Here is a 12,703-nt window from a genome sequence, read left to right on the forward strand (position 1 = left end):
TGTCCTCACTAAACAAAAATCCAGATCCAAACTTCCATCTTCCCAAAAAATAAAATAAGTAAAACGTATCCATCATAGAAAGTTCACCATCTTTAACATATTTGATTAATATAATCTCCCATTCCATAATTGAATGATATTAAATTATTAATCCCACGTGTTGATATCATTGTTACTAGCTAGAGCATCCATGTACCCTTTCTATAATTAATCCCCCAAAAGTAGCATGCTAAAACATTAATGCTGTGTTTGGTTGGGGTTTTTGGGGTGGGATTTGGAAAAGGAATGAGAAATGTAATCCTATTTATGTTTGGTTATAATAAAAAATATATGGGAAAAGAAAGGAGGTGAGAAATAAATAAAGAAATAGGAGACTTTTTAAAACATCAATTCTATTTTATAACCAACACAACCAAACATAGTTGGGATTTGGAATTCTATTAATTCTTTCTCCTTTTCCTTTCATTTCCATTTCCCTTTCCATTTCCCTTCCCAAATCCCCCAACCAAACACAGCGTAATCAACTTGCCATCCAAAAAAAACAAAAGAATTGATCAACTTAAACACAGTCCAAATTTGACATAGAAGTTCATGTCATTTATATTAAACTTCTTTTCCCACAAAAAATAGGGAAAAATTAATTAGAAACCTACAATATTTTTAGAAAAATTTCTTCATTGCAGGGGCTGCAATTCCCTTCTGTCCATACATTCATAATTTAGTAACCCAAATTAAAATTTAAAAAAAAAATGGAAAGAAAAAAAAAAATTGTTGGTCTGGAGCAATAAATAAATAAATAAATAATCTGCATAAGATGATTGCTTAGTCCATCTTTGTCTCCCATAGCTGTTGAGATTGCAAGTGGCCTTCACCAATAGCTATAGCTTTGGACCAAACAAAAAAATTTATGACCAGTTGAGTAATTAGAGAGAGATTTAGAGAGAAAGATGAGGACAGTAACTTGTTGAGATTGTATAATGAAAACTTTTCATCAAACCATATATATTTGGATGAGTTTCTCCCTTAGGTATTTGGACTTTCTGAAGTAATGGCAACAACTTCTGTTTCTATTGTTGAGGTATACTGTGGAGTCTGTAAATCTGACACCAACCATAACAATTTATAAGTTAAAATTAGGATAAAAATAGGGTACATACATTGTAAATAACCTTTGTCACAAGCTTAAATCAATTTCTTGTAAGATTTTTCCTATCATTAGATACAAAATAATGAATAATATGTATATTTAATTATTAATGTAAACCTCACTACATTTGTGTCATGTAGTTAAAAAAAGAAAACAGATAAAAGAATCAAATTTATATTTATAAAGCATTACACTTCACAGGATACTTTAAACTAACATACATAATTTATATTGAGAGAAAATAAAATAAAAACTTGAAAACTGTCCTTTCGAAGCCTTGAACTCATTCACTCAATTGCATAGAATGGAAGAAAACCTGAACTTTCATACCTCTCAATTAGTTAACTTAGCTAGAGGAAAGACGAAATAAAAGGAGGAATCTATCAACTCCTAACGCTGTGTTTGGTTAGAGAATTTGAGGAGGGATTTGGAAAGGGAAAGAAAAAAGTTAGGTGAAATGTGAATAAAATATATTTACATTTCACCTAATTTCACACACTTTTTTCCTTGTTTTAGCTTTTGTGCTCTTTTGAGAACGCAGCAAAAAGTTGCGTTCAGCGGCTCGAAAAACGCAGCCCACAACAGCAAAAAATGCCAGATTATCATTTGGGAAGACCATAAAATGCATGCTGTGGAATTACAAGACTACCCTCCATGTTTACAACTTGAGGGTAAATTTCTTAATTTGGGTGGGGATATTTTAATCATTTTATTATGATCTGATATCATAAACAAATATTAATCCAAAAAGTTATATATGATATAAAATTAAATATCAACAAATTTATAATTGAGTTGACGCAAAAATTATTATTAAGTCAATACCAAATTCATGTCTTGTTGGGTGCATTTTCCTTCTTGAATGCATTTATTTTACTTTTAAAAACAAAACTAAATAAATTATATAATGTACCATACACACTAATACGTATAACACATAGAATTTATATAATGATAATCAAGTCAGGTTAGGCTCCAAGCCATATTTCTAAATTTGGCTCATTTAACAAATATGTCAAAAAATTCATCCCAATTTTATTCATTTACTGTACACATAGAAAGAATTATATAAATTCTATATGGACTAGAGTATAAATCTCAAGCTCTGAAAGTAGAGATTGGGATGGGCGGGTTGGATGGGTTACCAAGCTAGTGACCCGCTATTGCCGTAGTCTGAATCTTAATAAGTATTATTAGGCACTAATTACCTAAATTATGGATTCTCTTTGGAGGTTTGGGTGGTTGACACCCAACCAGAATTTGGAATAAAGATATTTTTGTACTTGTGATTTGTTATCCTAATTCATTATACATATAGTTACGGGGACAATTATCACTTGTACCTTTTATCATAAAATAAAATTACAGCAACTGTAAACGTAACTCTAATTTTGGGGAAATCACATCAACTTTTTATTATTTTATGTTCGTGTAATTTATAATTTTTATATCTTTCTTCTTCTCTGTTTTTTCGTGAATGTAAATGTTAGAGATCTTGATCCCTCAATTCTACCCTAATAACATGGAAAGAGTTGGGTATTACGTGGTTGACATGAAATAATTTATGTCATTGTTGATAAATTTAAGAGTCATGTTTCAAGAATTTTAAGTTAAAATTATAAAATATGATATAAATTTAAATTTTATATGATATTTGAGCAACATCTAAATGAATCACTATACACATGAAAAATGATTCATTTCCTTAATTTTGTCTCTCAATGATGTGAAATTAGAGAGGATTAAAGATGAGATAAAAGAGCATGAGACCGTTTTACGTGGGCCTTAACAGGTCATTGGGGTGAAATTGGAGGCCTCAATTAGGAGATGTGACAAGACTGTAAATTTTGCTGTGATTTGACATAAGCTTTTTTAGTTGACTTTTTGCAATTGAGATTTTTTAAGCTTAGGACTAAAAAATTCATTTGGCAAAAACTTTTTAATTTTTTTGATTTTTGTAATAGAAGAAATAAAATGACTATTATTTGAATGTGATGTTTTATTTTATTGACTTATTTAAATTATTTTTATCTTTTATGCTTTTTCAACCCTAACCGAGATAGCCAAACGAAACTTATTTTAAATGAAAAATAATTCATCCCCTAATTGAGTGTCCCCAATTTCACACCTAATAACGTGTCTAGGACTGATGTGAAAATACATCCACACTCTTCTCTCTCTGTTAAACTTAATTTTTTTCATTCACGATATTGGGTGTGGGATTGGGGGCTCAACTAGAAGAATGCAGTGAACTGACTTTAAGGCTAGGTTTGACATCTCTTAAAAAAATTAAAAGGTTAAAAAGTCACTATTTTATTAAAGTCATATTACCTCTATCACATCACTTCAAAATCAATGTATATTTCATAAAAAATTAAAAAGCACACTTATTTTAAACATCTCAAACAATCCTTAAATTTTTGACAATTTTTTTTTAAGGTTATTAAAAAACCATTTTTGTTAAACTAATTATCAAACATTGGATTCAATGGCTACTGGACTGAATTCAGGTGCATGCAGATGCGGTCACCGTTAGTTTACACTTTTTCCCTCTGCCATGATATTTTCGTTTGACCGGATTTTAAATATCATTTAATTAAAAAATTATTATAAATTATTAATATTATTATTTTTTATATATTTTTAATAAAAAGAATCATTTTCTAAATGCATATTCGTTATTTAAAATTATAAATTTACTTCTGTGATTCGTCTCTCACCACAAATTGGACAGTTAATGTCACATGCTAGTGCCTGCCCATGTGTACCCCCACCCATGGTGCATGTCATATGATCAGTACATGTCATACATAGAGGACTGTGCTAATATGATCTCAATCTCAATGTAGTAATTAATATGCTAATATCATCTGAGTTCACACTACTCACTCAAATTTGTGAATGTAGTTGACACATATGTCTAGCCATGTAATATACGAAAGAAAAAGAAAAAATCAAAATAAAAAATAATTCAAAATATTGTTAAAAAAATGAGGTGTGGACTTAAAACTATGATATTATTATATTTGAACGGATCTAATATATACGCTTCATTTTTTATGGGTAAATTATATTTGTTGTTTTTATAATTTGATTATTATAATTTTAATTATATCAATTTTGTTTATAATTATTTATACTGTATCAATTTAATCTAATTAATCTATTAAAAAATTATATACAAATCACATATAAAATAGTCTATTTAAAAGAGGTTTGAACCATTTCAAATAAGATGTAAAACTCTCAATCACTTTGAATAGAGAAAATAGATTATTTTATCTCTTATTTGAGTCTGATTTCTAAAGAGTCTTTATCAATTAGACATAATATGATTGCAATAACTAGATTGATACAAAAGATAAATTACAAGAATTATGAATATTATTATTATTATAACATTACTTTATATGAATGGGAGGGATGGTTAGGACTTACCAGTGGAAGAAGGATGGGGATGCCTTATTGTTGTTGGTGGTGGTTGTGGTTGCAAGGGTAGAAGAGGAGGGGGGGATGGATAGGGAGAGAAGGACCCCTCCATCTGCGTAGGATAGTGAAGGTAAGATGGTCCTTGGATACGTTGTGCCTGGGGCGTAGGAAATGGTCCCCTTGAAGCTTGCATGGAATATCCATAGAAGTATGGAGAGCCCATAGTTGATGATGACCCTCCATAAAGTTGATGGTAATATTGTGCTTGCTGAAGTTGTGGGTTATACAAACTCTGCCCAGTTACATAAACATATGAATTTAAAAAGGTTGTATTGGACAAAATATTTATATTTTTTGAAAAATATGGTTAAATTAAAGGGCAAATTATGTAATGGTTACTGTAATTTACACATGTCAATTTAGTCTCTGTTATTTTAATTTGCTTGATTTTGTTCCTTAATTTAACGTATTGTGTCATATTGATTCAATAAATAACAGCCATTACGTTTAGTGAACAGAAATTCGAACGATGTGTTAATTTGGTCCCTGTGATTTGCACAATTTGTTAATTTGGTCTTTGTCAAAATCGAGCAAATTAAAATAATAAAGACCAAATTGACACATCGTGTAAACTATAAAGACCAAATTGACACATCGTTTGAGCACATGACAACTTTCCATCCACCAAACTTAATAGTCATTCTTTGTTGGACCAATATGATACAATCCGTTAAATTAAGAGACAAAATCAAATAAATTAAAATAATAAGAATCAAATTAATATATCATGTAAATTAATTCATCCTAAATTAAAATTTTGAAGTCATGTAAACCTAGGGTGGGGTTGGCTCTGCTCAACCATATGTCAAAATCTTAAGCCCAACTTCTACCTAACGGAGTAGTGGGTCGTGCCAATATACGGGTCAAGTCTCTCACATATCAATTGGACTTGCAGGTCATCACGGGTCAACTGAACTTGCAACCCAACCAGAGGGTTTAGCCAAACAGATGTGATTCAAAGCCTATTTTTTGAATTTTAGAATTTTCTCTTATTTTCTCATAATTTTTGATGGATCAACATATCGAGACTTCAAACCTTAGGCTCAGGCTGAGCTCAAGTCTCATTCGAGTTGGGCACATTTGGATCACACGATGACATGAATCACACTCAAAATATATTTATTAATGTTGTATTTGGTTGAAAATTTTGAAGAAAGATTTAAAAAAGAAAAATGAAAAGATGTGTGAAATTAGATGAATATCTCACTTACTCTTTTCGTTTTCCTATCCAAATCCATTCTTAAATCTCTCAACTAAATATAACATAAATATTTATATATTTATGCACTAGTGTTATATATATATATATATATATATATAGAGAGAGAGAGAGAGAGGGGGGGAGGACACTTACTTGAGGGTACCTATAATCTGGTGAGTAAGCTGCGTACCTGCAAATGTAGGACCGATTAAAATTGTTTAGCAAAACAAGTTATAATTAGAGTGAAGATGAACTATTAGTATCTAAATTAATCTGCCCTTGAAAAGAAATTAGTCTACCATGTTTGTCAAAAAAATTTTTTTTTTTTTATCACCTACATTATAATCCTTTTTCTTTTACTGGATATTACTTTAAATGGGATTTAATGTTTTGAAATATAATAATAATAAATAAAAATAGAGAATTATGTTTGCGCCGAACAAACAACAATTGGGGTCCTACATCTGATGCAACTAACACCAACCATACGGTTAGTTATGGTGGGTACTCGACTTGAATATTTATGAATAAATAATAAATAAACATCAAAGCAAATAATTCCAGGAATTTGGGGTCGGTGTAGTCCGTGAGCTTTATTCGGATCATATTTGATGATTTAAGTTGTTCATATTATAAAATTTATTGAGTATATTATTTATATAAAAAATTAATTTAATCTGATAAGTATATTGTCACATCCCGTAAGATTTATTCAAATCATATTTTGATGATTTAAGCTGTTTATATTACAAGATTCGTTGAATATATCATTCGTATAAAAAATTAATTTAATCAAATAAGTATAACCACAAGATCAAGTTGAATAATAACCCTAAAAAATTATTAAAATCATGCTAACTATTTATTTTTTCTAAACATAAATGTGGTTTTGTTGTGTGTTACATATGTCTAATTAATTTAAATTTTTTCATGAATAATTTGCTTAATAAATCTTACATTATGAACGATTTAAATTATTAAAATAAATTTAAAATAAACCTCAAAAAATTTACAACACAATATTGTGCCTATAAAAAAATACAGCTACTAGGTAGTTCGAAATTTTAAGGCTCACTCTAATGCCAACTCATCTATTGTGCCTACTCGAGCATCCAGTATTTTGAGCTCCTAACACCAACCCGATGTTGAAATTGAACATGCATAGACCTGAGTGGAAGATCATGTGCCAAGTTTAGGCTGTTGCTTGGACTGGTCATTTAATTCACTCGCTTTTTCCAAGCTATTATGCTTGGTATGGGTACACATTTTATTGAAGGAATAAGCGATTGGCAAATAAAATTTTTGTATAAAAAAATATATAAATTTTAAAATTAATTATAAATCTTGTATTATTTTAGTCTCTAATGTATAAAAATATTTTAATTTTATCCCTAACATTTAAATTGTGTCAATTTTTTTTTCTAATAAAATTAGGTAAATTACAAATACACCTACTGAGATTTACTTAAATTATAAATTACCCCTGTGATTTTAGAAATTACATTATGCTCCCTAAGATTTCTAATTTCATTACAAATAGGTCTTTTTATTAATAAATCATTAAGTTAATTAATAGTTTTTAATAATGTTAAAATTTTATTTCAATTAATAATTCAGATAATTTTATTATTGTATAGGTAAACAGTTAGAAATTTCATTTCTTTAATTAATTCTGTTAAATAAAAAAATTTGACAGAAAAATATTTGTAATTTTTTAAATTACAAGAGACAATTCGTAATTTAAATAAATCTCAAAAAAATATATTATTCATAGAATTATATCTCTCTGTCATGTACAAATGAACTGTACATTTACAGTCATTAGTACCGGGACCCCATTCTTTGAGACCAATGTACCTAGTTTGACTATGTACATAAAGTAACAGTTGTTGGTACAACTTTCATTTAAATTTGAGAGAGAAAGATTGATTGGGAAAATAGGTAATAGATTGTGACTAAAGAAATCAGGCCATGAATCTATTTTTCGATTAGGGGAAATCATATCATAGTTTGTATCGTGTCATTTTGAGTGAAAATTATAATTTTTTTTTAAATATTATCTCAACTCATTTATCTTTATTATCATGTTATATTATTTTAAATTTGCAATGTTCTAATAGAAATTTCAAACTCAACTTTTTGTCAGTAAAATATCAATAATTTTGTACCAATCTCTGAGAATTCATTGTGATCAAGCATGCCTGCTGATAAACAAAGCCTTGCGCATATCTCTCTCATGGCCAACTCATCTATTGTACATTAATTGACCCGCCAAGCCAAACCAACTGCCCTCAACAAAACATTTAATTATGAGAAATAATGCAGTATCTAAGCTGTCTTCTGTCAATTCTATGCTTGCCCAATGCCTAGCACTGAATTCTACTATTGCTAGATTTAATCGACCCCTACATATACATCATATTTATTGAGTGAATATATGTTTTTTAAATGAAATTTATATTTGTTTATTTCGGTTACTAACACTAGCACATGAAAAACAAAACAAAACAAAAAACAGCAACTTACCCATAAGGTGGATACATGACAGGAGGAGGAGGTGGTGGAGGCAATGGTGCCGGTGGTGGTGCGCGGTAGGATGATGATGGTGATGTACCCTGTGCCACTGCACCTCCGTGATAAGGATTACTACCACCTTGATTTCTACCTACATTAACAAAAAAAAAAACCCCAAAAAAAATTAATGTTCCTCATTAGTATACAAATAATGCAAATCATATAACTACCAAACTATATGATAGGCAAAAAATCAAGGAAAAAAAAATGAGCATAGATATAATAATGCATTCAACTATATATGTCTACCTCGCGGCGGTGATGGTCGAGGGCGCCCTAGTGAAGCGATGTTACAGTTTGCTCTTCTCCCATCAATGACAGGGTTTGGATCAGCACAAGCCCTCCTTGCCGATTCCGCATCACCGAAAGTCACCTGTTCATTGACAAATTTAGGCCTCCAAAAACTTGGTTGTGTTTTGTTGGGATTGTACTGTGTGTTCTGATTAATCCTAAATCTTATGCATGTTGGATACCAAAGTGAATTTCTCATTTGACAATCTTGTATATCTCAATGCACGGGATACAAAATGCAGATTAAGAGGGTTCGATTAAGGGTTAAAAGATTAAAACATTCTCAAATTATAATCATCACACTATATAGTTCATCTCTACTAGTAATTTTAAATAAACATAATTCTACTAATCTCCTCTTATTCTGAGATATTCCGAACATAATATATAGGGTTTGTTTGAAATTGACTTTTTTAATAATTTTTTAGTTAAAATGTGACTTGAAAAATATTAAAATTTGGAAATAACTCTTTCACTTTTTAAAACAAAAAATACAAAAAGATATAAAGAATGAGAAAGAATTTTTAACTTTTTTTTACAACTTTTTTATATTTTTGAGCCTTTTTTGTTTTTTTTTTTTGCCTTTTTAGGGATTTTTATTTTTTATTGTTTTAACCTGTTTTCATACGACCTCCCAGTCTGAGAACTTGGTGGTGTTTGGGAAGCAAGTTCCCAAATTTTTTTCTCATTTTTTCCACTAAAAGACAAAAGTTTTGCAAAACCAAAAAAAACACATCCAAACAAAATATCACATCCAACCCCATAATCATTTCACTTTTTCTCTCACAAACATCACATCCAACCACATAAAAACCTAACTATCTTCCCAAACACCAAAAATTTTTTATCTCATAAAAACCTACATCTACTAAAATCTACATAAAAACTCACTTCCCAAACACCATCATAGGTCTTGAGTTCCACATGAGCAGTGTAGCCAGCCAATAGAAACAATACATACACATGAAGTAATTTTACAAATAACTATCACATTTTTTAAAACTTCATTAGGTGGGCATCCACAAAATATGGGTAATTCGAAAAACTCTCGTAGCCTTATTGAATATTTACCGAGATATGATATTTTGTATGATGTTTCTGCATACGTATCAGATACACGAAACATATATCTAAAAAAAAATTTCTTATTTTTTGGCATATCAGATGTAATTAGTATATATCCAAATCGTACCGTGTCTTAGTTGAAATAATATTTTTTCTATTACAAAAATAAAACTCTTTTCACTAGATTTTTTTTTATTTTTTGTTTTAGACTTAGCATGATTTTAAAATTAAACTATTATTTATAAGTTATTTAATTTATTGACATTTAATTTTGATTTATACTTTTACTTTTAACATTAAATATTAATTATTGGTTAGACCTTAACAAATTAAACCATTTAATTAATATTTATATTATTCTAAATTAAAAATAAATATTTTTTTATAATCGTATCAAGGCATACCTGTACCTTTTTTTTAAAAAAAAAATTTATCATATCGACATATACATATCGTACCAATACGGATACGATTATCCGTATAATTGGGTATAATTGGGCACACTATATGACTATGATGGTGTGGTGTACTTGAGACCTATCATACAATTTCTCCCATAATCCCAATACTTATTGTTCACTCCAATTGGTAAATCCAACTCAAGGGGCTATCTTTGTGAATTTTTTTATCTTCTAGGGTACTCCAATCAAATCAACTAAATAAATAATTATAGGAATCACATTTACTATGTTTGATTTCTATTTTCAGAATTCATTTTTTAGAAAATTGTACTTTCTCATATTCCGTATTTTTTGTTTTCACTAATTTTTTTTAATATTTTAAACAATTTTTTTAATTTTTAGACACATATAACATAAATATACTTAAAAAGTATAATATTTGTGAAAAAAAATTAAATAATTCACTAAATACCAAAAATATAACCAAAAAAATATAAAAATTCAGTATATTTTTCGTATTTTTATGAATTTATTAATTTTTAAAATATTTTTTCATAAATAGTTTACTATTTAAATACATCTATAAGTAAGGTTTATCTAAAAAAATATTTAAAAAATTTAAAATTCTAAAAATATTCACTAAATATAAAATTTAAAAAAAAAACACAAAAAATAAAAAACTTAATTTTTAAAAAATTATATTCAAAAAATTAAAATCAAACATACTAATTTATATTCAAATAAATAGACAGTATATTTTTTAAGATAAATATAATACTATTAAAGTGTCTATTGTTGTTCGGCTAATTTTTTACATAAATAATATGTTTAAAAAATTTACAAAATAAACTATTTAAATCAGATCAGATATGTGGTGGGCTCACAAATGGGCCAACATAACCGCATCGAATTGGAAACAACCCCAGCACTAATCCCAAAACTAACGGTCCATCCAACAAACAAACATAGGAAACACAATTAATTGAATGATACTATATACATTAATTAGCACATCAATTAATATATTAATAAATAATATAACATAATTAAATTTTTATAATTTATATAATAAATAGAGTCTTAATTTTAAAATAATAACATTATAATTACGTTAATATAAATTAATATACCACTGAGTACATATATTACTATAGTAATTAATTAGACAGGATAGAAAAATCAAATTATTAAGGTTTTAACTTACGAATCCGTATCCTTTAGACTTTCCGGTGTTCTTATCGGCGATGATGACAGCTTCAAGAATTTCTCCTCCGAACTGCTCAAAATAACTGCGCATTACGTCTGTCGGCGTTTCCCAAGCCAGTCCTCCGACGAACACTTTGGTGAAAGTCGTGTCGCCGAACGGCGATCGATAATGCTGATATGCCATGGCATCTAAATCATCAAACCAACAATTGGGATCTTCTTCTTGTGCATCAACTCTTGATGTACATCAAATACATGGTTGATAATAGAAGTTTTGGTTCTTTCTCTCAATACTACACAAAATATAACTAGTTACACAGAGAGAGAGAGAGAGAGAGAGAGAGAGAGATGTTTTTGTTGTTTGTTGTGTTGTTAATGTTTCATGGGTTGTTTGGAGTAGGGGTTTGTGTTTGACTAGAAGAGGAAGGGAAAAACTAAGAGCTGGTGGGAGGAGAGAGAGAGAGAGAAGAGGAGGGGAGAAGAGAGAGAGAGATCCGACAGCTGCAAACTCTTTTTTTTGCTGTAATAGGAGTTGTGTGTCTCAAAAGAGTAATTATTCAGTAGTACGATCATTATTTATAGTATTTTTTTTAGTATATACTATGGCATAGTTTGGGAAGTTGGTTTTGATGGATTAGGGACTAAAATAGTCACAAAAAATAAAATAGACTATTTTAGTTACAAAAAATAAAACATCAAATTCAACCCATAATCATTACACTCCTCTCTCACAAAAAAAATCAAAAAAATCAAAAAGTAAAAAAATTCTTCCCAAACCAGACTTTTTAACCCCAGACTAAAATAATTAAAAAATCAAAAAGTCAAAAAATCAACCCACTTCCCAAACGGAGGCTATCTATTATAGTAAATTGATTTGTGAGAGTTTCAAAATTTTAATTAGATTTTTGAATTAGAAATTAATTTTAAAATAATATTATTGACTAATACATTAATGTAATAATTATAAAAATACTAATTATTCCATAATTTATGTTTTTCCAAAACCAAAGTTAAAAGAAAATTTTTTCTTATTGGTCCAAACCTATCTCTTACTAAAAGTTCAAAACAAGAGATTAAAATATAAATACACAACCACGAGCATTTTTTTTCACGCGTATAAATACTTGTTTATCGCTTAAAATATTAATTTATGCAATAGATTACCGTAACACTTTTAAACTATGTTACTGGAAAAATTAAAGTTTAGTTAAAATTTAACATTATTTTCTAATTTATTTTCTTAATTTGGAAAAGGAAACTTTGTACCTACAAAAGTCAATTTGAAAATAACATTAATTTTAAATTAAGTTAATTCATTAATAATGACTT

At 28.7% G+C, this 12,703-nt stretch overlaps 1 protein-coding gene across 1 annotated transcript; it reads right to left on the reverse strand.

Moving 5' to 3' along the window:
• Window positions 1-568: 568 nt before the first annotated feature.
• On the reverse strand, window positions 569-11,925 carry LOC114315027 (uncharacterized). The gene is made up of 6 exons (XM_082874307.1): window positions 11,373-11,925; window positions 8,661-8,784; window positions 8,364-8,502; window positions 5,991-6,027; window positions 4,586-4,868; window positions 569-1,100 (listed from the first exon to the last, which is right to left on the reverse strand). Exons 1-6 carry the CDS (start codon window positions 11,556-11,558, stop codon window positions 1,024-1,026), a joined length of 846 nt encoding a protein of 281 aa, XP_082730433.1. The 5' UTR covers window positions 11,559-11,925; the 3' UTR covers window positions 569-1,023.
• Window positions 11,926-12,703: the final 778 nt, after the last annotated feature.

The sequence above is a fragment of the Camellia sinensis genome, chromosome 6, assembly GCF_055761805.1.
Source record: "Camellia sinensis isolate YWXY chromosome 6, ASM5576180v1, whole genome shotgun sequence".
NCBI lineage: Eukaryota > Viridiplantae > Streptophyta > Magnoliopsida > Ericales > Theaceae > Camellia > Camellia sinensis.

Excerpts from the sequence above, each read along its gene's own strand:
- LOC114315027 (XM_082874307.1), bottom strand. The coding sequence starts at position 11,558 with ATGGCATATCAGCATTATCGATCGCCGTTCGGCGACACGACTTTCACC. Across the intron at positions 8,785-11,372 it reads AGTCTAAAGGATACGGATTC|GTGACTTTCGGTGATGCGGA; the intron begins GTAAGTTAAAAC and ends GTCAATGAACAG. Across the intron at positions 4,869-5,990 it reads CAGATTATAGGTACCCTCAA|AGTTTGTATAACCCACAACT; the intron begins GTAAGTGTCCTC and ends GTAACTGGGCAG.